At 52.9% G+C, this 20,780-nt stretch overlaps 1 protein-coding gene across 1 annotated transcript; it reads left to right on the forward strand.

Annotated features, from left to right (window-relative positions):
- Positions 1-5,177: 5,177 nt before the first annotated feature.
- GPR157 (G protein-coupled receptor 157) lies at positions 5,178-19,672 on the forward strand. The gene is made up of 4 exons (XM_016214724.2): positions 5,178-5,560; positions 14,694-14,907; positions 18,008-18,202; positions 18,656-19,672. The coding sequence occupies exons 1-4, from the start codon at positions 5,178-5,180 to the stop codon at positions 18,851-18,853; spliced, it is 990 nt and encodes a 329-aa protein (XP_016070210.2). The 3' UTR covers positions 18,854-19,672.
- Positions 19,673-20,780: the final 1,108 nt, after the last annotated feature.

Raw genomic sequence — 20,780 nt, forward strand, 5'->3', positions numbered from 1 at the left:
GCAGTAGAAACCAGCTCTCCCACTAGATTACAAGGTATCTTTCCTGGTGGCTGTAGTGTGCTCTAAGCCAGTACCACCTTCGAAGTGGGTCTCTGAGTAGAGGTAGAGAGGACAATAGCCTTTCCCTTTAGTGGCTCAGCTTTTCTTTAGTTGACCCGGGTGGCTGGAAACTATGGTGCAGTGGCTGCCCCAGGAGCTGGTGCAGTGACAAAGCCCATCAGAACCAGTGTCTTCAGGGTTTCTGCAGGCAGGGGGGCCAGGTGCACAGCTAGAGGGGGCAAAGCCTTCAGAGTTTAGGGTTGGGAGGGGAGAAAAGACTCTCGAGGTGATTGGGGGGAGTTTAAACACATCCCACCAAGACCTGAGGGCATCTCTTGTAGGAAAATACACCCACCAGATGATGCCCCTTGAAGAAGAGGCCCCTGACTTCAGCAATGTGGCTGGTCAGGCTTGTCCTGGTCTTTCACTGTGTGGTCCAATGGTCATGAGCATGCCCAAGGGTTGCTGGAGGTGGGGTGTAAAGAGAGGGGTTTCGGTGTGCTGGTCTCTTCTTCCATGGCTATTGCTCATTGTGGTATCTGGGTAGGAAGACACAAGACAAGCAACACTCACCTTTAGATAGGGAAATGAGAAAGGTGACCAGTCCACATTCCTACCGACCACGGGAGGAAAAGTCCCTCTCCTGTTCTAGGTTTAAGAATCACGTATGTGGCTTGTTACTCAAGTCAGAATTGAGCTCAGAAAATCATTTAGAATGCCTTCAATTTAGAGACTCCCTTTTGCAATTGTCAGATGAGAGGAATGCGCTGCTGGTTCCTGGGGTTGGGGGAGGGAGGAGAGAGCAAACCAAAGCCTATCTGCTCCTGGAGCCACCAGCCACCGCTATGGGGCCTCTCTGGGTCTGGGCCCTAGATCTGTAGCCAGATAATAGGTGCAAGGGAGGCTGTCACAGTGTATTAGGACCTTGGACGTGGCCCCTTTGGTCTTTGGACATGGAGCAGCAGACAACTGCCAGCTGGCTTGGCAGCTTGGCACGGATGCTAGAGAAACAACTCAGGGTCAAAAGAAAACTCCATCTGAGTTTCTTACCAAGTCCCCCCAGGAGCAGGAGGGAGAGGGGACCAAGAGGACATCACATTCCACGTGGGGCGGGCACCGTTGGAGGCAGCTCGGAGCCCCGCTTTCTCTGGGTCTGCTCTTGTTGGTCAGGCTCCCTGGAGGACTAGCAGCCCTTGGGGTAGGAGAAGCAGAGCCCAGGAACTCTGGTGACAAACTGGGAGCCTAAAGTCGCTGGCTCCCTTAGGGGGAGGCCACACTGGGTGGCTTAAGATCACCCGGCAACTTAGGAATCGTGATTCTCACCTCCTGCTTCATGCCGGGACCCATCCCGGCGACATCAGTGAGCTGGGACTGTGGAAAGTCCGCTCCAAGCTTAGGTCTAAGTGACTTGAAGCTATGTCATCGCAGGTCTTTCCCGTTTCCCCCCTAGCAGTGGGATGGTCTTCGAATGCTGTTTTCCAGTGCAAAGGAAACCAAGCAATCTGATCTAACCTGCCTGTGAAAGAGCCAGCCGCTCGCCTGGGGAGGTGGCAGAGTGCTTTCATCTCCATAAAGCAGGAAAGACACAGTCAGGCCTGATCTGCCCACAGAGCAGCTGGCCGGGAGACCTCTCCTGTCCTTTCCCCCCCCCCGACAAATACCCTAAAGATTAAATGACTATGATCTGGGGAGAAAGTCCACCCTAGGCTCTTGCCCAGCCATGTTTCAAAGCCCAGGGCCAGTTGCACAATCCAACCTTGAAACTATTCACGCCAGTAAAAAGCTGAGAGGCTTCAGGGACAGCCAGGGTCTGTTTATGGCCTGGGGTCCTCTCAGGAGGAGGTCAGCAGCTTCCGAGTGACTCGGAAGGAACACAGCTGCTCTTTGGCTCTCCGCAGGGCCAAGTCCATGAGTCTGCTCACTCAAACTGCTGAGAATTGTTTCTAGTAACTATTTTCCAGATTAAGAAAGTGCTTAAGCTCATTTCAGCATGACTTTTAATAGCCCAAACCTGGAAACCACCCAAATGTCCAAAAACAGTAGAATGGATAAATGTATTATTTATGTCATGGAAAAGTACACAGCAATGAACATGAATGAACTGCAAGAACGTGGATGAACCTCACAAAAATAGTGTCGAGCAAAAAACAGAAGATGCAAAATGTAGTGTAGAGTGTGATTCCAATTATATGACATTCAGTGACAGGCGAACTCTCATTGTTTAGGGATGCATACATGAATGGTTACAAAAACAAACACGAGCCCGGCCGGCCGGGGCTCAGCAGTTGAGCGTCGATATTGGATCCAGGTGATCGGGGTTCGATTCCCGGTCAGGGCTCATGCCTGGGTTGCGGGCTCGAGCCCCAGTTGGGGGTGTGCAAGAGGCAGCTGAGAAATGACTCTCTCATCACTGATGTTTCTCTCTCTCTCTCTCCCTCTCCTTTCCTCTCTCCGAAGTCAATAAAGATATATATTTTTTTAAAAGTTAAAAAAAAAACAACACACCAAAAAACAAACACGAGAATGACAGAGGAGGAAGAAAGAGGCTTGGGAAGAGATTCCTGGTGTCCTGGTAATATTAATATTTATCACTCTGGATGGGTATTTGCTTTATAATTATTTATTAAGTCATACAGTTATATGTTAGGCACTTTGCAGTATGCATATTTCATAATCAATGATTTTAAAAGTTAGGTACAAAAAGATAACCTATGCCTACGACAATCTACCTTTTATGACTCAAATGCAAAATCAAATCTAATGTACACTCAAAACTACAAAACATCATTGAAAGAAATTAGAGATGACCTAATTAAGTGGGAAGACATCCCATATACATGGATAAGAAGATTTAACATCATTAGGATAGCATTATTCCCCCAATTTATCTACAGATGCAGCACGATCCCTGTCACAATCTCAGTGGGCTTTATTTGCAGAAATGGGAAAGCTAATCCTCAAACTGACACGGAATTGCAAGGGACTCCAAACAGCCAGAACAATACTGAAAAGGAAAAAACAATGTCAGTCCTCCATTTCAAAACTTACTACAATGCTACAGAAACCAAATCCATCTGATACTGGCAAGGAAGGAAACTTGGCTGTAAATCTTCATGAGTTTGGATGAAGTAACGGTTTCTTAGATAGGACGCCAAAAGCACACCGACAAAAGAAAAAAAGATGGGTAATGTGGACATTGACAAAATAAAAACTTCTGTGCTTCAAAGTACACTATCAAGAAAGTGAAAAGACAACCCACAGAATGGTAGAACAATTTTGTAAATTAAGCTGGTAAGTTTCTAGTATCTAGAATATATAAAGAATCCTTACAACTCAATAACAAAAAAGGAAACTCAATTAAAAAATAGGCAAGGGAATTGAATGGACATTTCTCCAAAGAGGATATGCAAATGAAAAGATGTCCCATATCATTATCAGAGAACCACAATGAGACACCGCTTCACACCCACTAGGATGGCAGAATCCAAAAGCAGATAGCCAAGTGTTAGGAGAATGTGACGACATTGGAACCCTCACACATTGCTGTAGAAATATAAAATGGTGCAGCCACACAAAGTTAGACATTGAGTAACCATCTGACCCAGCAATTTCACTCCAAGAGAACTGAAAACATATATCCACACAAAAACTTGTACACGAATGTTCACAGCAGCAATATTCATAATAGCTAAAAAGTATCCAAATGTCCATCAGCTGATGAATGGAAGAACAAATTTGGTCTTTCCATACAAGGGAATATTGTTTGGCCATGAAAAGGAGTGAAGCACTGATACATGCTGCAGTGTGGGTGAACCTTGAAGACATGGTAAGCGAAAGAGGCCAGTGACAGAAGGCCACCTATTGTCTGATTCCGTGTATGTGAACTGACCTGAATCCATAGACATAGAAGGTAGATTAGTGGTTGCCAAGAGTTGGGGGTGGGAGAAATGGGCAGTGACCACTAACTGGGTTTCTTTTTGGGGTGACGAATATGCTGTGGAATTAGGCAATGACGATGGTCACACAAACTTGTGAATGTACTAAAAACTACTGAATTGTACACTTAAAAGTGCCAATTTTATGGTATGCAAATTATATCGCAATTAAAAATATAAAATTATTTTTAAAAAACCAATACATTGGAATTGTTTCTTTTGAAAAAAATCACACTTAATAAATTAATTTTTTTGAGATAGAGTGCTCATTTTAAGAAAACTTGTCAACACCCCCTTCTGGAAGTAAACACCACCTCCCTGTGAACACTCTGTACCACTGCTTAGGGAAGGGGGATTGCAAGTGTAGAGTTGTTTTTGTTACCAGTGGAAAGAATGCCTCCCTCCCCCACCCAACACACGCAGGCTGGCTGGAAGGAAGGAAGGTAACCTTAGCCTTCAAGATGCAAGTCCTGCGGCGCCGGTGTGGCTCAGCGGTGGAGCATCAACCTAGGACCCAGGAGATCTCGGCTGGATTCCCAGTCAGGGCACCTGCCGGGGTTACAGGCTGGGGCTCCATCCCCAGTCCCCGCGTGCAGGAGGCAGCCCACCAATGGCTCTCTCATCGTTGATGTTTCTCTCTCTCTCTTCCCCCTTTCCCTTCCTGGCTCTGAAACAATAAAGATATATTATAAAAAAAAAAAAAGCAAGTCCTTGGCTCCCCAGGACCAGACGACCTGCCATCTGGTAAGTGTGGTGGTCCCTTCGGAAGGGCGGGGCTAAGGTCTGGACGGGACTTAGGCGCAGGGGTCGTGGGGTAAAATCGTTGGCCAGCCGCGTGGGCGGGGGCGGGGGCGGGGTGTAGGGCTCAGGGGCGGGGCGGAGGGGCGGAGCCCGGAGCCGCGGGCCCCACCGGAGGGCGCAGGGGCAGGTTTGGGAAGGGCGCGGGGCGTGGCGAGGGGCGTGGCGAGAGGCGAGGGGCGTGGCGAGGGGCGAGGGGCGGGGCATGGGGCCGGCCCGGGAGCCGGGGCGGGGCGAAGGGCTGAAGCTCGCGGGGCTGGGGAGGGGTCGGGACTTGAGCCGCGGGCGCGTCGGTGCAGAGTCTGCGGTGGCGGCCGGGTGGCGGGCGCACCGGCGGCCCGGCGTCCGCCCTCCCGGCGCCCGCGCGCTCCGGCCCCCGCCCCTCCTCGCGCTCCCAGCCCGGCCATGCCGCCGCCCGCGCCGCCCACCGAGCTGGTGCCGTCGGAACGCGCCGTGGTGCTGCTGTCGTGCGCGCTCTCCGCGCTCGGCTCGGGCCTGCTGGTGGCCACGCACGCCCTGTGGCCCGACCTGCGCAGCCGGGCGCGGCGCCTGCTGCTCTTTCTGTCGCTGGCCGACCTGCTGTCAGCCGTCTCCTACTTCTACGGGGTGCTGCAGGACTTCTCGGGCCCCTCGTGGGACTGCGTGCTGCAGGGCGCGCTCTCCACCTTCGCCAACACCAGCTCCTTCTTCTGGACCGTGGCCATCGCCCTCTACTTGTACCTCAGCATCGTGCGCACCACGCGCGGACCCGGGTCCCACCGCCTGCTCTGGGCCTTCCACATCGTCAGGTGAGTGGCCGCCCCCCGTGGCCCTCGGGCCCTTCTGGCGCCCAGGTCTCGGTCGGACCCCTGGCCCGGCGCCCGCAGGCAGTGTCTGCTCACTCACCAGGGCAGACCTGGGTGAGCAGGACGAGGTCAGGCTTGCCCGAGGGATGGACGTGTCGTGAGCATCACGGCAGAGGGCGCCCCCTTTTGCTTGCCCCCGCTCCCCATTCTCCGCCAGGTGGGCGCCTCAGCTCAGCACCTGGAGGGGAGGGAGGAGGGCCAGAGCCCGCCCTTGGAGCTCGGCCCTGGGAGCTTCGATGCACCTGGGCTCCTGCTTCACTGCGCTCTGACCATCAGGGCTGCACCTGGGGAGCAGCGCCTGGATCCCAGGCTGGGAGACGAGTTAGGTGGTCACCCCAAGTTGAAGAGCCTCCAGCTCCCACTCCCATGCCACGACCAGAACCCCAAGCCACAGGTGTGGTGCATTCACTCCTAGGCTGCCGGTCTCCGTCTAGCCTTCTGCCAAATTCAGTTCTTTATTTTCTCTTTGGTCATGGCTAGACCTCAGGCCCATGTCTGTTGTTATCTCTGTTCTAGATGATCTTGACTTGCTAGAGTTGAGCAACTCTGAGGTTGAGGTCAGTAGCAGTGGCTGGTCTGGAAGAGGGCCACCAGCTACAGGGAGTATCTGAGAATAGGGACAATGAAAGCCTTGCCCTGCCCTTGGCATTGAAGCATCTATCTCATCAAGTACCCCTCACCTGAGGGAGAAGGCTGGCCCCTTTCAAGATTCAGACATCTGGTACTGTCCTGTGTTGAACCGAGACAGGAATCTTACAGGGCATGTTTCCTCTTCTCCCTCCCCAGATAAGAGCACCAGATCCTGCCCTAATTATAGGTCCTCTCTGTTAAATGCTTGAGTACTTTCCAAAGACTGAGGACAGTCAGCACTTCAGTAGAGACACCTGGGTGTCACAACAGTGAGGTCACAAGACTGCAAAAGTCACTTGACCTCTTCTCAGAGTTGTTGGAAGGAAGCCAGCTGGTCCCTGGGAAACTAAATGGCCTGCTTCTCAGCTGTTCGAGTCAAAGTTGCAGCAAGCCATTCAAACAGTTCCCGGATGCCGCAGAGACCCACGGAAAGTGGGGCTGCCTTTCCTCCCCTCACAGCATCCCCCTGACCTCTCCGTCCATTTCAGAGACCTGGTCCTTGGCAGGCAGGTTGGGCGTGGGCAGTTTGTACACACCAGAGTTCACATGTACTTGAGAGGCGCCCAGGACTTTCTGTGCAAGAATCTCTTCTCTTTCCCCCCATCTTTTTAAAAACATTGAATCCAATGTATTTTTTAAGTGATAAACTGGGTGCGGCTCCTATGGAATAGGACAACTTTTCTAAGAAACCCGAGCTGGGAGTTCTTTCTGTTCATTTCTGGAGGGGTTTCTGTGGTGGTTAGGAAAGGCCTCCTGAGAAAGTATGTGTGTCGCCTTCTGGTCATAAAAGAGATGCAAAGTGCTCGTCTTGTGTGTTAAATGTGATCCACCTGCTCCTTAAAAGAAAATACCTGTGTCCAAGCTAGAAAGGGACTTGGACTATTCCCTTTCAGAAGTTAGCACTCACGTTTTACTAGAGTGAGAGAACTGGTAAAACCTGTCCAACAGGTTCATCTATTGACCCTGATCCTCCCAGACTGTAGAGGTAATGAGCTAATGATCAGTTTATTGTTGCTTAAGTGCCTGTTGCTATGGGAAATGTCATCTTCAGACACAGGTTGGGCTGTCATCCCTTGTTACCATTTCAGACAACTGAAAGTCAGCCCACTTCTTCAAACCTTCTGGTCTTGGAAAGTATTTTAAAATATGACAACACAAAAGGTTGCTATCTCTATTCCATAAAGAGTTTTTATGAATTGATTTTTTTTAAAAACACACACAACAACAAATATCCTGATAAGTGGACAAAGGCCACATTCAGACAAAATAGTAAAAGTTGGTAAATACATATGGGAAAAATTTTAGTGCCATTAGTACTCAAGACAATGCAAGTTGTAACACTGAGGTATCATTTTCTCGTTAAGTAAGAAAAAAACGGTAAGGCAGAATACGAACGTGATAAATGCCGATGAAACTGGTATTTTCCTACATTGTCCTTGGCAATGTAAGTTGGAATAATTGGCATGGAAAGCTTTTGGTTCATACCCCTAGACCCAGTAATCCTATTTATAGAGACCTAGTCTAAGGAGATAATCCAAAATGCACGCAAAGTTATATGTGCAAAGGAGTTTGGGAGACACTGCTCTCTGGGAGAATTTGAAAGCAACCTCAATGTCCACAAAATAGGGAACAGTGAGTTACAGGCGACAGCCCCACTGGAAATGTTATATAGCCTGTACTGGCTGTGAACTCTGTACATCGTTTTTAAAAAAATGGTATGATACAATGTTAGGTGGAAATAGCCGTCTGCAAAACTGCACGCAGCAGGCAGCAGCGAACAGCAGGAGGCTGGGGACAGTCCTGCCCATACGCAGGCTCCCAGAAAGCACCTGCTCAGAGGGCCCCATAGTGGCACCTGACGGGGCTCCCTTTGCACAAAGGCTTTTTTTCTCATTGGAGAAGAGGGCAGCTTACACTTTGTTAACCTCGGGGAAACTGTATTTCCTGTGAGCTGCATCTGGCTCCTGAGCTCTTGCAAAATGCTGTCCCGTTCCTTAGCTCACTGGTCACCAGTAAGGGAATGGACAAGGTGGCCACCCTCCAGTTACGGGTGATGAGACCTGCCCGAGGCCACATGGCGGGAGGCTCAGGCTTAGGACTCCAGGTCAGTCCTCCTTTTAGGGTTCCTTCTTGCTCTTGGCCCCAACAAGAATTTTTTTAATTGAGATATAATTTGACAATGATTTATTTTTAACTTTCCAGGAGTTCCCCATTATTAACGTTTTGTCATGTTACCTTCGTCTTCTCCAGTTATTTTTTTCCGGAACCGTTTAAGAGTAAGTCAGTCGCAGACCTGATGCCCCTGAGTGTGTGTTTCCAAAAGACAAGGACAGTCTCTTAAGGACCCACATCGGCCTCCCAGAGGCGGGAGGTTAGCAGGGATCTGACTGTGGACCGGGTTGAGACTTTGTCAGTCTTGTAACAATGTCCCCGACAGCAAGGGAAAAGCTTGTCTTGGGTGTTAGTTTGGCCCTCAGTCTCCTCCTTCAGCCGGGAAGGGTTCTTCTGCCTTTCTTGGTGTCTCCTGACTTGACTTCTTGGAAGAGCACAGGCCGTTATTTCGGGGCGACCCTCTGCCCGGGTGGCCGGCGCTGCCTTGCGGGTGTGGGATTCTGCACCGCTGCAGGGATGTCACGGGAGCTGTTCTCTGCTTCCTCCCGGCGACATTGTCTTTGATGTGTGGGTTCCTGGCCCTGCTCCCCCGATCGCTTGGCAAGGTGTTATCAGTCAGTCCTCCGCTGCAGTTACCGTTTCTCCTTCTGTCATGAATAAATGTCTTGTTGAGATAAGTGTCCTGTTACTCCTCAGGCTTTCCGCGTCCATGGACAGTGTTGTGCAGTGAATTTCTTGGTGTCCTGAGAGTGTTCAGTGTTCAAGGGAAAGCCCTGTGTTAAGTCCGTTGCTACTGTTGACACAGACGCCCTGTAGTTTACATTCATGTGGATGTGCGTCTGTGGCCATACTCACCTAAGAAAGTGCTAGAAGCTCAGGACTAGAGCTGCTGTGCGTGGGGTCCATTCCCTTCCCATAAAATAAATCCAAGTGGCCTGAAACCATCCCTGTGCTCCTGCGGGAGGCGACCGGCCTTTGAAAAGCAATTGCCAGCCCCTCCTCCCCCTCCAGCTGGTGGGCTGCTCCCGAGGGAAGCTGGAAATGGTTCACGCTAGTCGGTGAACCCCCCCCACCTGCAAGCCCCCAGGCCACAGGCATCAGCCCTTGCGTCCTGTGGGCCTGAGGGAAAGTCAGGCTGGGGGGTGCCTCATCTCCCCACGTCCAGACCAGAGTAGAAGGGTCCTGGCCAAGCTGGCCACTGAGCAGTTTTAGGATTTCTTCTGACTCCACTGAGGTGGGAGTAGCTGTGGGCGTGACTCTTGGCAGGGACAGGCCCTGTGCCCCTGGCCCACGTGCTCACCCACCCTTGGAGTTTGCTTTTGCTTGGAGGTTCTGGAGGAAGGAGTCTGTGGCACCCCGAGTTTACCATAAAACCCCCTGTATGGGGAGTGGGAAGTTCTAATGAGAGAAAAGGGGAAACATCCTGAGAGGGAAGGTCCTCTGAGTTCTCTAACTGGAAACTAGCTCACTGCTGTGGGGCCCAGGGACAGGGCCCCAGCAGGCAGTGTCTGAATGAGGGACACAGAGGCTGCATGAATAGCACCCCATGTCGGTCAGTGTTCTCCAAAATAACAAGAGTTGAACTGGATTTTTTATTACCTCCAAGACGTTTTCAGAGGGCACTGCTGTGTAGCAGATAGTTCTCTGCACTGCGTCAGTGTGTTCACGGGAAGCCACTGCAGGCTGTGGGAGCAGAGGTGCCACCCTTCAGCCAGGGAAGGTCACACCTGCTGGTCCTTACCTGGCTGGGACCCAGGTAGGCAGGAAGCAGCTCTGAGCGCTACAGGATGGATCCCAGGTGCCCACCAGAACCAGGGCTGCAGAAGATGATGTCAGAGGGGTATTTAAAACCTTTGGGGCCGCCCCCCCCAGAGCTGCAGAGTGACCTCGTGGTGGCCTGGCCAGCAGCTGACTCCCTGAACCTCTCCCACGTCCCACCCCTCTGTTCCACACTTAACAATTAGGGCCCATTGTTCGGGAAAGAGACCTCGAGGCTGCGTGGCCCTTGTGATCCCTCTCGCCAGGCCTGGCTCTCTGCAGCTGCGTTTCCCTCTGGGGCCGCTCAGTCCTGCCCCCAAGAGCTTTCTAAATTGACACATTGTTGCCCGAGAGTTTTGTTCTCGAAGCATTTTTTGAGTTATGGTAACATTCAAGGCTCCCCATAGGCCACATGGCACACAGGGCGCTGCTGCTGTCTGGGGACCCCTTTGTTTCCTTCGCAGCCAACTCCCCGCCCCCAACCGGGGCCTGTAGGAAGGGTGAGGTTGGGGAGAGGGCAGACCCGAGGCCCCCACCCTTAGTGCAAGGGGGAGGGGGAGTACTGCCATTTGCATGTGAAGTAGAAAGTGGAAGTGGCTCTCTGTCTCCGCAAGTGTCCCCACCCTGACCGTGGCTGGAGAGGTTTGGGAAGATCCCCAGCTGGGCAGAGCCGGGAACTCTGAGGGAAGCCCAGAGCACACGCTGTTCTGGGGACAGGCGCCTGCTGGAGGTCGGCTGACAAATGCCAGGGACAGAGATGACTTACTCCCCACCTGGCTGGTCTAGTTATACTTCCCTGGAGGAGCTTTGAAAACAGAAAGGACGCCAGTTCTAAGAAGAGCTGAGCTCCTCGCCAGTTCTTAGAAGAGCTAAGCTCCTCGTGACAGATCTGAATGTCTTTGGTCGGTTTAGCCTGCCCACCCGCCCCCCCCCCCCAAGCTCTGCCATTCCTGGTGGGAGGGGTGTTAGGAGGGGGTGAGGGGGTGCAGGGTGTTTCCCATCCATCCCTTCCCCTCTGGGATAGGGTCCCCAGGGGCTGGGCTATGACCCGTACCCAGAGCATGTCTCTCCCCCTGTAGTTTATAGAAAACCTCTGTATTAGTGTCCTGGGTCTTACCGGAAAAAGTGCCCCAGACGGGGCGGCTTAAGCAACAAAACTCGGTATTTTCACAGTCCTGGAGGCTGGAAGTGATATTGAGGTGTTGGCAGGGTTTTCCTCTGAGGTCTCTCTCCTCGCCCTGTCGATGGCTGTCTGTACCCTGTGTCTTCACATGCTTGTCCCTCTGTGCATCTGTGTATCATAATCTCCTCTTCTCATAAGGACACCAGTCGCATTGAATAAGGGCCTACCCTAGTGACCTCATTTTCCCCTCATCACCTCTCTAAAAAGTCATAAAAATACTCAATTGATTACGTCCTAATTATTTTACCACACGTGACTCTGTTCTGTGCACTTGAGGTTATTCACATTGTTGTATCTGTGCGATGGAAATCCTAACCGATGGTATGCTGCTGTGCATCTGAACTGGTGGCTTGAACTTGGCCACGGTGGGATATTTACACCTTGGAAATTGGCAAACATTACAAATGAGGGCTTGCTGTATTGTTTCGTTGATTGTGTAGGGCAGTGGTCAGCAGACCTTTCCTGTTAAGGACAAGGTTGTATTTTCAACTTCACAAGCCATGTGATCTCTGTTGCAACCGCTCAACTCTGCTGTTGCAGCCTGAAAGCAGCCATAGATAATAAACAAATGAGTGTGGCTGTGTTGCAATAAAACTTTATTTAAAAAAACAGACCATGGGCCGGATTCGGTTAGAGGGCCATAGTTTGCTGGACCCCTGACCTGGATTTAAGAGAGTGATGGAGAATACATGAATAAGTAAATATTAAAAGTGTTACTTGTCTCTGAACTTAAGCCGAGGTGGCAGCCACGTGGGGGCAGGCAGGAAGCCGGGTATTTCAGGGGGAGGTGATGAGAAGAGGCAGTGTCACCAGCGGAGAAGAGGAAACACTCCTCCCGCGTTAGAAATTATTATCCTTTCCCACAAAGAGGTCGCTCATGTCACTGTGGAACCAGTGAAGTCCTGGCATTTGTCTTGTCCTACATCTTCCTTATTTCACTTTCCTCTCCCTTGTTAAGAAAAATGAAACTATCAGTCAGCTTCACGCCCTGGGGCTACTTTCTTTGCTGATTGTAGCCAGAGTGGTTGCGGATACCTGAGTTGGGTGAAAACCAACAAAAACATTCTGTGAGATTCAGTTGGCCATTTGGAATTCACAGTGAGGACTTTTGTGTGTTGTTCCCTATAAATTGTACTTCACATCTTTTATATCAGTAAGTTTTAGAATAAATTTAAATGTGCATATTTACACACATACATACACGAATACCAATATATTTCTGGAGAGCCAGTTGTTAAGCGTTACCAGCGCACGGCGGCCGATTCCACTCATTATGAGTCTGGTGAAACCTGCTTTGCTGGCTTAGCAGACAGTTCCTCCCACTCCATTCCCACCGCTCCCTGACCTTGCCTCTTACCACCTTCCATTTAAATACCTCCCTGAACAGCTTCTGGCCCCAGTGGAGCTGCCATCTATGTTCAAGTTGAAACAGCAACTCCGATTGATCAGCCCTTGTTCTTAACCCTTTCAAAGCCGCCTCTCTGCCTCTTTGGTCTTCTCTTTGGCAATTCCCAGCACACACTCAGCTCCGGGAACAGCCCAGTGATCTAGAGGAAATACATCACTTTGTAGCTTTAGTAGGGCACACCTAATTCTCAGAATGTGGTCTGTCACTGTGTGGTCCCCAAGCCTCCTATAAGGGCGTCAAGACGCTGAGCAAGGGGAAAGGATCACCGCGCTGCCTGTGAGCGCGGGCGCTTGTGCTGTCCCTCCTCTGCTTCTCCTTCCAGCGCGATTGGGGACCCTCTGCTCCGGCCTCCTTCCTGGTGACGGTCCCTCCACACGGCGTGTTTCCCTTCCCAGAATTCATTGGCGGAGCCCAGTAAACCATAAAGTGATGAGAAACCACACATATAACTTCAGGATTGCTGTTTTAGCAACTTTAAAAGCCTTTTACTTTTATTTATTTATTTTTTATGTCTTTTTTGATTTCAGAGAGAGGAAGGGAGAGAGGGAGATAGAGAGAGAGAAACATCAATGATGAGAGAGTCATTGCTCGGCTGCCTCCTGCACGCCCCCCACTGGCAATTGACCCAGCAACCCGGGCATGTGCCTTGACTGGGAATCGAACCATAATCTCCTGGAGCATAGGCCGATGCTCAACCACTGAGCCACGCCGGCCAGGCACTCGTTTTCAATAATGTGCATGCAGTGAATATTAAGGAGTGAATTGGGGAAAGCTCTCAGTCACTTGGCTCAAAGTTCATTCATTTATTCATTCATTCAGCAGGCCCGTCTTTTGCTGCTACCCGGTGACAGAGTAGTGAACCAACACGGCCCTCGCCCTCATAGGCTCTTAGCTGTGACATGTTGTCCTAAAATCCCAGGATGACATGAATTTTAAAAAGGCAACCCGCCTGGCCTGTGTGGCTCAGTTGGTTGGGCACCGTCCCTTGCACTGAGAGGTCACTGGTTTGATTCCTGGTCAGGGCACATGCCCTGGTTTCAGGCTCAATCCTTGGTAGGCAGCTGATTGATGTTTCTCTCTTTCCCCCTCTCCCTTCCTCTCTCTCTCAAAATCAATTTTTAAAAATATTAAAAAGGTAACCCTCTATTACAATAAAACAGTTTGACACTAATATACAGGGTGGGGCAAAAGTAGGGTTACAGTTGGTCATATGTAAAATAATACAATAATTAATAAGTAATAATACAGGAATAAACTGTTTCCCATACGCACAACTGTAAACCTACTTTTGCCCTGGCCTGTATATTAACTTACCAGATAAATAACTTTGCATAGAATGAGCAGTTAAAATGGGCAAACTCCTGGGTGTAACTTGATACCTTTATCATACACGTTAACTTTTGTGGGGTTTTGTCCCTTCTGTGCCTTTGTGACCTCTAGGAGGACATGCTCCTTCCTGCCTCCCCTGTTGGGGACACGGACACTGAGGGCACTGGTATGGGGACTACCGGGAAGGGGCTCAGGGCTGGGCCCCATCCCTGCTGCTGCGTTGCTGTGGGGATAGCAATTAAACTCCAGAAAGGGAGCCTGGTGCTGCCCTGGGTTTTATGCTTTAGGGGCCCCCTTTGCTGGGGCACTCCCCCTCCCCATAGAGCAAAGAGGCCTCAGGACCTGGGACGTGTGTCTGCCCAAAGCCCGATCCCCTTTCAGGTCCTGCTGCAGGTGCACGGGACCCTGGAACCCCCTGCCCAGGCAACCCCAGGCCATCAGCGTGTGTACCCCTGGACCCAGGCTGGCTGTTTGGCATTGGGGCGGGCTTGGCGGGGCTTGGGCAGAGCAGGGCTGGGCTGCGGCTTTGGGGACTCCTGCCCCTCTTTTCTCCGGGGACACTTGGAGGGCGTGGTCGTCCCAGTCATTTCCCCCCTGCTGGCTGTGCTGGGAGCCGGGGCCTGACCTCGGTGCCCGTTTGCTCCTTAATTCCTCAGCTGGGGGGTCCCACTGTCCATCACCGTGGCAGCCGTCATCCTGAAGAAGATCGGCTATGACGCCTCCGACGTGTCCGTGGGCTGGTGCTGGATCGACCTGGAGGCGGAGGACCGCGTCCTGTGGATGCTGCTGACGGGGAAGCTGTGGGAGATGCTGGCCTACGTCGCGCTGCCGGTGCTCTACCTGCTCATCAGGAAGCACATCAGCAGGGCGGTAGGTGCCGCTCGCGCCCCCGGGGCCCCCAGAGCTCCCTGCTCCCTGTGCCGCGGGGCCGCCCAGTCCTGGCGCTGGGCCCAGCCACCTTAGGGGACACAACTAGTCATGGAGGGCTTGCCCTGCGTCAGTTGCTGTGAATTGCACGCCTCCTGGGTTGTCTGGTTTGTGGACTATATGGCCCCGTCAGGAGCGGGTCCTGTGACTTCATCTGCGGGTGAGGAAAGAGGGGCTTACTGAGGTTAAGGGCCCCCCAAAGCCGCTCAGCTCCCCAGGAGAGCGCTAGCCTATGTGCCTGGCCACAGCCCTCTACTTCCCCCTCCTGGACAGACCACCGCGGTGGCTCTACCTCGAGAGAATTTAGAGGAGAGCCGAGCAGTATCCAAGTGAGATCGGACCGGAGGGGAGTTCATGAATCTCATCATCTGTGATGTAACAACTCACCTCATTTTGCTAGACGATTAGAATCATAGGCCAAATGGTAGACTTTCCAGGCACTCAGGAATTCATAAATCAATATGCTGGGCCAGCTGGCCAGCAGTCTAGGAGACGTCTGGCAACGTGGGCTGGCCAGAAATTCTAGGAAAGAATGGTTTTTCTCGACAGTCTGGCCAAATTGTTCCCTGTTCTTAACTATTAGTTCTGCAAATGTAAAGTATTGGCTTCCTCCCAGCCACAAGCAAACTGCTGCCCCCAAAAAAGCCCCGTATGAACTCATCCATCGATCTGCTTGGCCACTCATTCAGTACATTTTTATTGAGCATCTACTATGCACAAAGCTCTGTGTGCGGTGGGAGTTTATCCTGAGAACCCAGATGGGGATCCTGTCCTAGAAAGAGGCAGAAGCGTAAGTATTTATGATAAAAGGTGACAAGTGGCTGGAGCCGCAAGACAGGTTCCCGTGAAACTCTGAATACAGACTTCCAGGCTCATTCTGCAGGGTCGCTGGTGCGGTGCCCTGAGTGTTTGAGGCTGGAATTGTAAGCGAGTGTGTCCCTGTCATTCAGGGCAGACTCTTGGCTCAGCAGCCACTTCTGAGTTTGTAGGGTGCTGCTGGCTGTGTCTGTGACACCGGATCTGAGTCGAGACCTCTGGTTCTCGTTTTACTGAGCTGGACTGACCCTTGTCCTCCCTGCTGGCTCAGCTGGAGAGATGCCTGCAGGGCTTACCCACTGGTCCAAAACCCTCTTTGTCTTCTTGCCTGGGCCAGGGGGTGCCCTCCTCACCTTCTTCTTGTGTCTCCTGCCCTGGGAGGGCCCGGGCTCCTAGACGAAGGCTTCCAGAGCTCCACCAGGCTCTGCCCAGGACGCCCCTCTGGAGCTGCCCTTCCTGTAACAGGCAGGGAGCCTGGGGCCACTAGGCCGATCCCCGTGTGTGAGAATGATCCCTGTGTGTGAGAAGGATCCACAACTCCACAAGCCTTTTCAAAAGAAGGGAGACTAGTGTTGGGGTGTGTGTGATAGATGTTCCCTGCCTCTGGCTAGGAAGGAGAGCTAAAAGTAAACAAGCCGAGGAGCAGACCCAGCCCTCCCCTTAGTGACTCAGTTCTGGAAGGTGCAGCTGCTGAAGGCCCCGGGGGGAGGAGGCAGGTGTGCTGAGCAAGTGAGTTATGGCAGCTCAGGTGCCCAGAGATGCCAAGGTGTGTGGCGCCTCCTCTCACCGGGACCTTCAGTGTCCCTGACACAGGGCCAGGCTCAAAAACACATCTTTGTTGTGAGCAGTTTTTAAAAATTCAGTTGTGATCACCCGTCCCGCATGGCTCAGCAATTGAGCATCGACCTAGGATCCAGGAGATTACGGTTCGATTCCCAGTCAGGGCACATGCCCGGGTTGCAGGCTCGATCCCCAGCAGGGGCTGTGCAGGAGGCAGGCGGTCAATGACGCTCTCATCATTGATGTTTCTGTCTCTCTCCCGCTCCCTTTCTTTCCCTGAAATCAATAAAGACATATTAAAAAAAATAAAATTCAGCTGTGATCTGGAAGTGGAGCCTCCCCTTCTCACTGAAGGGCGTTCCCAGAGGCGGGGAAGCCCCAGCTAGTGCCTGCTCATCTCTTCTTCCTGCCCCAGCTTTGGGGGGAGCCCCTCCTGTGAGCTCCTCCTATGGGGCAGGGTCTGGGGAGCTTGTATTCTGGAGGGAGGGCCATCATAAGCAATCGGCCTGCTAAACAAGGGAGAGCTATGTCTAGGAAGGAGGGTGATAAGAGCTGTGAAACCAGACAAAAACAAAGAGCTGGCTGTGGGGATGGGACTGTGTGGGAAATGCCTTTGCGATTCAGTAGGGTCGTCAGGATGGGCCTTGTTCAGAAGGTGACACTGGAGCAAAGACTGGAAGAGGGCCAGGGAATAGGGCACCTAGATAGAGGAAACAACTAGTGCAAAGGCCCTGGGGTAGGGTGTGCCCGGCATGTTTGGGAGTAATGAGACCTGTGTGACTGCAGTAGAGCAAATAAGGGGAAAGAAGTAGGAGTGGGTCAGAGCTACCCGGGGTTGGAGACTTGGTAAGGAACTTGTGAAATGGGAGCCACCTAGAACTTTGAATGAAGACTGGCTTGATCTGACTTAGGTTTTCGAGCGACAGTGCTGCTTCTGTGCTGAGAACAAGACCATAGCAGGGAGGGGGTTGGATGGTGTGGGTCACAGAGAGAAACCAGAAGAGGCAGCAGCCATCCATAGAAGCTGTGATGGGGCTCGGGCCACACTGGTGGCAGGGGAAGGAACATCCAGATTCTGGGTCTCTTTTGAAGGTAGAGCCCACAGGACTTGCTCGTGGATGGGATGTGGGCTGTGCAGAGACGACACCCAAAATCTGGCCTGGGCACCTGGAAGGATGGTGTTTCCATTAGCTGAGATGGGGAGGCACGCAGTAGGCTTGGGGCGGAAGTCAGGTGTTCCATTTTCCGACGTGGTGTAGACATCCACGTGGAGGTGTGGCACAGGCCGGGGGGCGAGGGGACGGGAGCTCAGGGGGAGGATCCGGGCTGGAGCTGGGCGCAGGCGGGAGGCCCCCCGCGCCTCGCTGCTTCCTTCCCCCACGAGCCTGAGTCGCTGGGAGGACGCGGCCCGGCCTGCTCACGCCTGTCCTCCGTGTCCCCTGCGCAGCACCAGGCGCTCTCGGAGTACCGGCCCATCCTGTCCGAGGCACACCGGCTCCAGCACCACAGCTCCATGGCTGACAAGAAGCTGGTTCTCATCCCGCTCATCTTCATTTGCCTTCGGGTCTGGAGCACCGTGCGCTTCGTCCTGACCCTCTGTGGCTCCCCGGCCGTGCAGACCCCGGTGCTTGTCGTTCTGCATGTAGGTAGCTGCGCCCTCCCTGGCCCTGCTGCTCCCCGAGGCAGGGTCAGATTGCTGTCCCCAGTGGGGTGGGCACGTCCCCAGTGGGGTGGGCTGGCAGGGGGCGCGGCTCCACTGTGCCTTCCTCCCTGCCCGCGACGGGAGCCTTGGCAAGAGAAAGTGGCTCTAGTGCAGCCTGGGGACCTACGTCGAGGGGCTGTCTAACGGCCTAGGGGGAGACTCAGGAGAGTGGACTGATCCTGGGTCCCTTCCAATCCAGAAGACCTGGAGACGGGTTTGGGCCAGGTGTGCAAGTTCAGACCTGCCCAGAGCTCTGCCAAAGACCCGCGTGGCGGGGTCATCGCAGCCTAGCCAGGGGCGGAGGGCCAAGTTCTGGGGTCCGCCAGCCCCCTTGCTGTGTGTTTAAGACCCACGGCAGCCCTGGCGCTCATCCTCTCCTCTCCTCCCTGACAGGGAATCGGGAACACGTTTCAGGGAGGCGCCAACTGCATCATGTTTGTCCTCTGCACCCGCGCTGTGCGGACGCGGCTCTTCGCGCTCTGCTGCTGCCGCCCTTCCCAGCCTCCCGCCGAGAGCCTGGCCGGCCCGCCCAAGGCCTCTGCGGGGGACTCAGGGACCCATGTGGGCCCCGATGAGCTTCCACACACCTGAGCTCTTCCCTTCCCAGTTCTGCGCGTGGGTGCTGCCTCCCTGGGACAGGTGGCTCTGAGTCCCTCTGCAGGGAGTGGACCGGGACGCCTGCGGCACTGGAAGCCTTCTGCCGTCGAAGCTGTCCCGACGCCGTGGAGCGGCGGCTGCGAGCTCAGCTTCTTCTACCTCCTCGACCCTCAGGCAGCGCATGTCCACTCACACCCGTGTCCTGCTGCACTCGGGTGTCTGTCTGCATGAGGGTTGGCCATGAGATTCAGGGACATCAGTGGCACTTGATCACTGCCAGGTTGCCTTGTGGGCCGGTGGCCATCGCCGCTGGCCCACGCAGCACTGTTTACATTTGAGGACCCACACCGGTGGGAAAAGCGTGAAGAGCTATGTACACTATTTCCCCGTCCTAAATAAAATGTCAGGGGGACCAGAGAGGTGGCCCCCACCTAGAAACCACGGAGCAGATTCCCTGTTTGTCAGGGCGAGGGCTTTCCAGAGAGCATGGCTTTCCTGGGAGAGCTTTGCTAGTCAACAAGAGCCCCAGTTACCTTTCACCAGGTGCCCCGCGGTTTCCTGGTGGATGCCGTGAGTGTAGCCAGCAACTGCTCAGGGCAGCCGGCCTCCTTGGAAGCTCCCCAGTTCGCTGTGGGTTGCCAGCCTTCGGTGTAGATTGCATTTGAGTTTCAAGCCCAGGCCAGAATTCAGACTCCTGCCTCCACCAGTCACTTCAAATACAGGCTCTCTCCTCCAGGGCTGCGGCTGGAGCAGGAATAAGAAAGGCCATTGCGGGGCCTCCTGCCGATGTCCCGTCCCCGTGTCCCCCCCCCCCCCCCCCCCCCCCCCCCCCGGTCTCGGGTGTGCACTGTGAACACTGGCATGGGGCTGCGTTGGGAGCAGGTTTGGCCTGTTCACTGCCTAGTTTAGTTTTCATAGGAAAGGTGACCATCAGTGGTCCAAATATTGATTCCTCTCTGACAGTGAAGGTTTGGGAGTTGGTTGGGGGAAGTGACATGTGGGTCACAGGTGATTATTTATGTTTAATAGATAAAGGATTTAAAATAAGCATCTGTGTCTCTCTATTCTGAGGCTCTCTCACCAGCCCTTTTAACTTTCTCTATGAAGTCACAGAAGCCGCTGGCTAGGAACAGGAGGTGTGAATGTCACCTCCAGAGCCTGGGAGTGGGTGGGGGGGCGCAGAGGAAAGTACAACTTTACCTGATAGGTGTCCCTCCCTTGGGTTCCATGACAACTATGCAAAACTGCAATGATTTTCAGAACCTATAAAAACAGTTCTAGGTTAAAACCAAAGCCACACCACACAGTGGATTTCTGTTCTATCCTGAACAGTAAAATTGTAACAGGAAGAGACTCTTCACAGGATAGTCATCTGCAGAACTAGTCCAAAATGCTCATTTTCAGTTTCCTTTAAAAGTTTCTTTATGAAAATCAGCAAGAGGTAAACACCCTCTTAGGATTCAAAGGATGCTCTGGGTTGCACTACGGGAGGCTCGTCAGTCCGGCAGTCTCCTTACAGAACCGGCCTGTGTAAGGGGCATTCAGGATTCCCCTAAAGATGTTACAGCAGGTCACGGCACATAGCTGGCCAAGACCCTCACATCAGCTTCTAGAGTGGAGCAGAAATTCAGGAAGCTGCTTGCTGCAAAAAAGAAAATGATTCACAGCCGAGGTTCAGATTGGCCACAGAGGAATGCTACTAAGATAAGTCCTGCTCAGAAGGGGGCCCCGGAGTCCTTGGCTTGCAGGGCCTGGGGACCTGGCCTCCTCGGGGCCAGTCCAACCTGAGTCCCCCCAGACAGGCTGCAGTCAGAAATGGCCGGCAGAGGGAGCCAGGGGCTCACAGAAGAGCATCTCGGTGCTCGGGGCGCCCTCAAGGTCTCATTCCACTTGTTTGATGCCACTGCTGTTCTGTCTGCTT

Source organism: Miniopterus natalensis, chromosome 9, assembly GCF_054644295.1.
Source record: "Miniopterus natalensis isolate mMinNat1 chromosome 9, mMinNat1.hap1, whole genome shotgun sequence".
NCBI lineage: Eukaryota > Metazoa > Chordata > Mammalia > Chiroptera > Miniopteridae > Miniopterus > Miniopterus natalensis.

What these genes read in the sequence shown, in the direction of transcription:
- GPR157 (XM_016214724.2), top strand. Translation starts at nt 5,178, where the DNA reads ATGCCGCCGCCCGCGCCGCCCACCGAGCTGGTGCCGTCGGAACGCGCC. An exon ending in GGAAGCACATCAGCAGGGCG is followed by an intron (nt 14,908 to 18,007) that starts GTAGGTGCCGCT and finishes TCCCCTGCGCAG; the next exon opens with CACCAGGCGCTCTCGGAGTA. An exon ending in CGGTGCTTGTCGTTCTGCAT is followed by an intron (nt 18,203 to 18,655) that starts GTAGGTAGCTGC and finishes CCTCCCTGACAG; the next exon opens with GGAATCGGGAACACGTTTCA.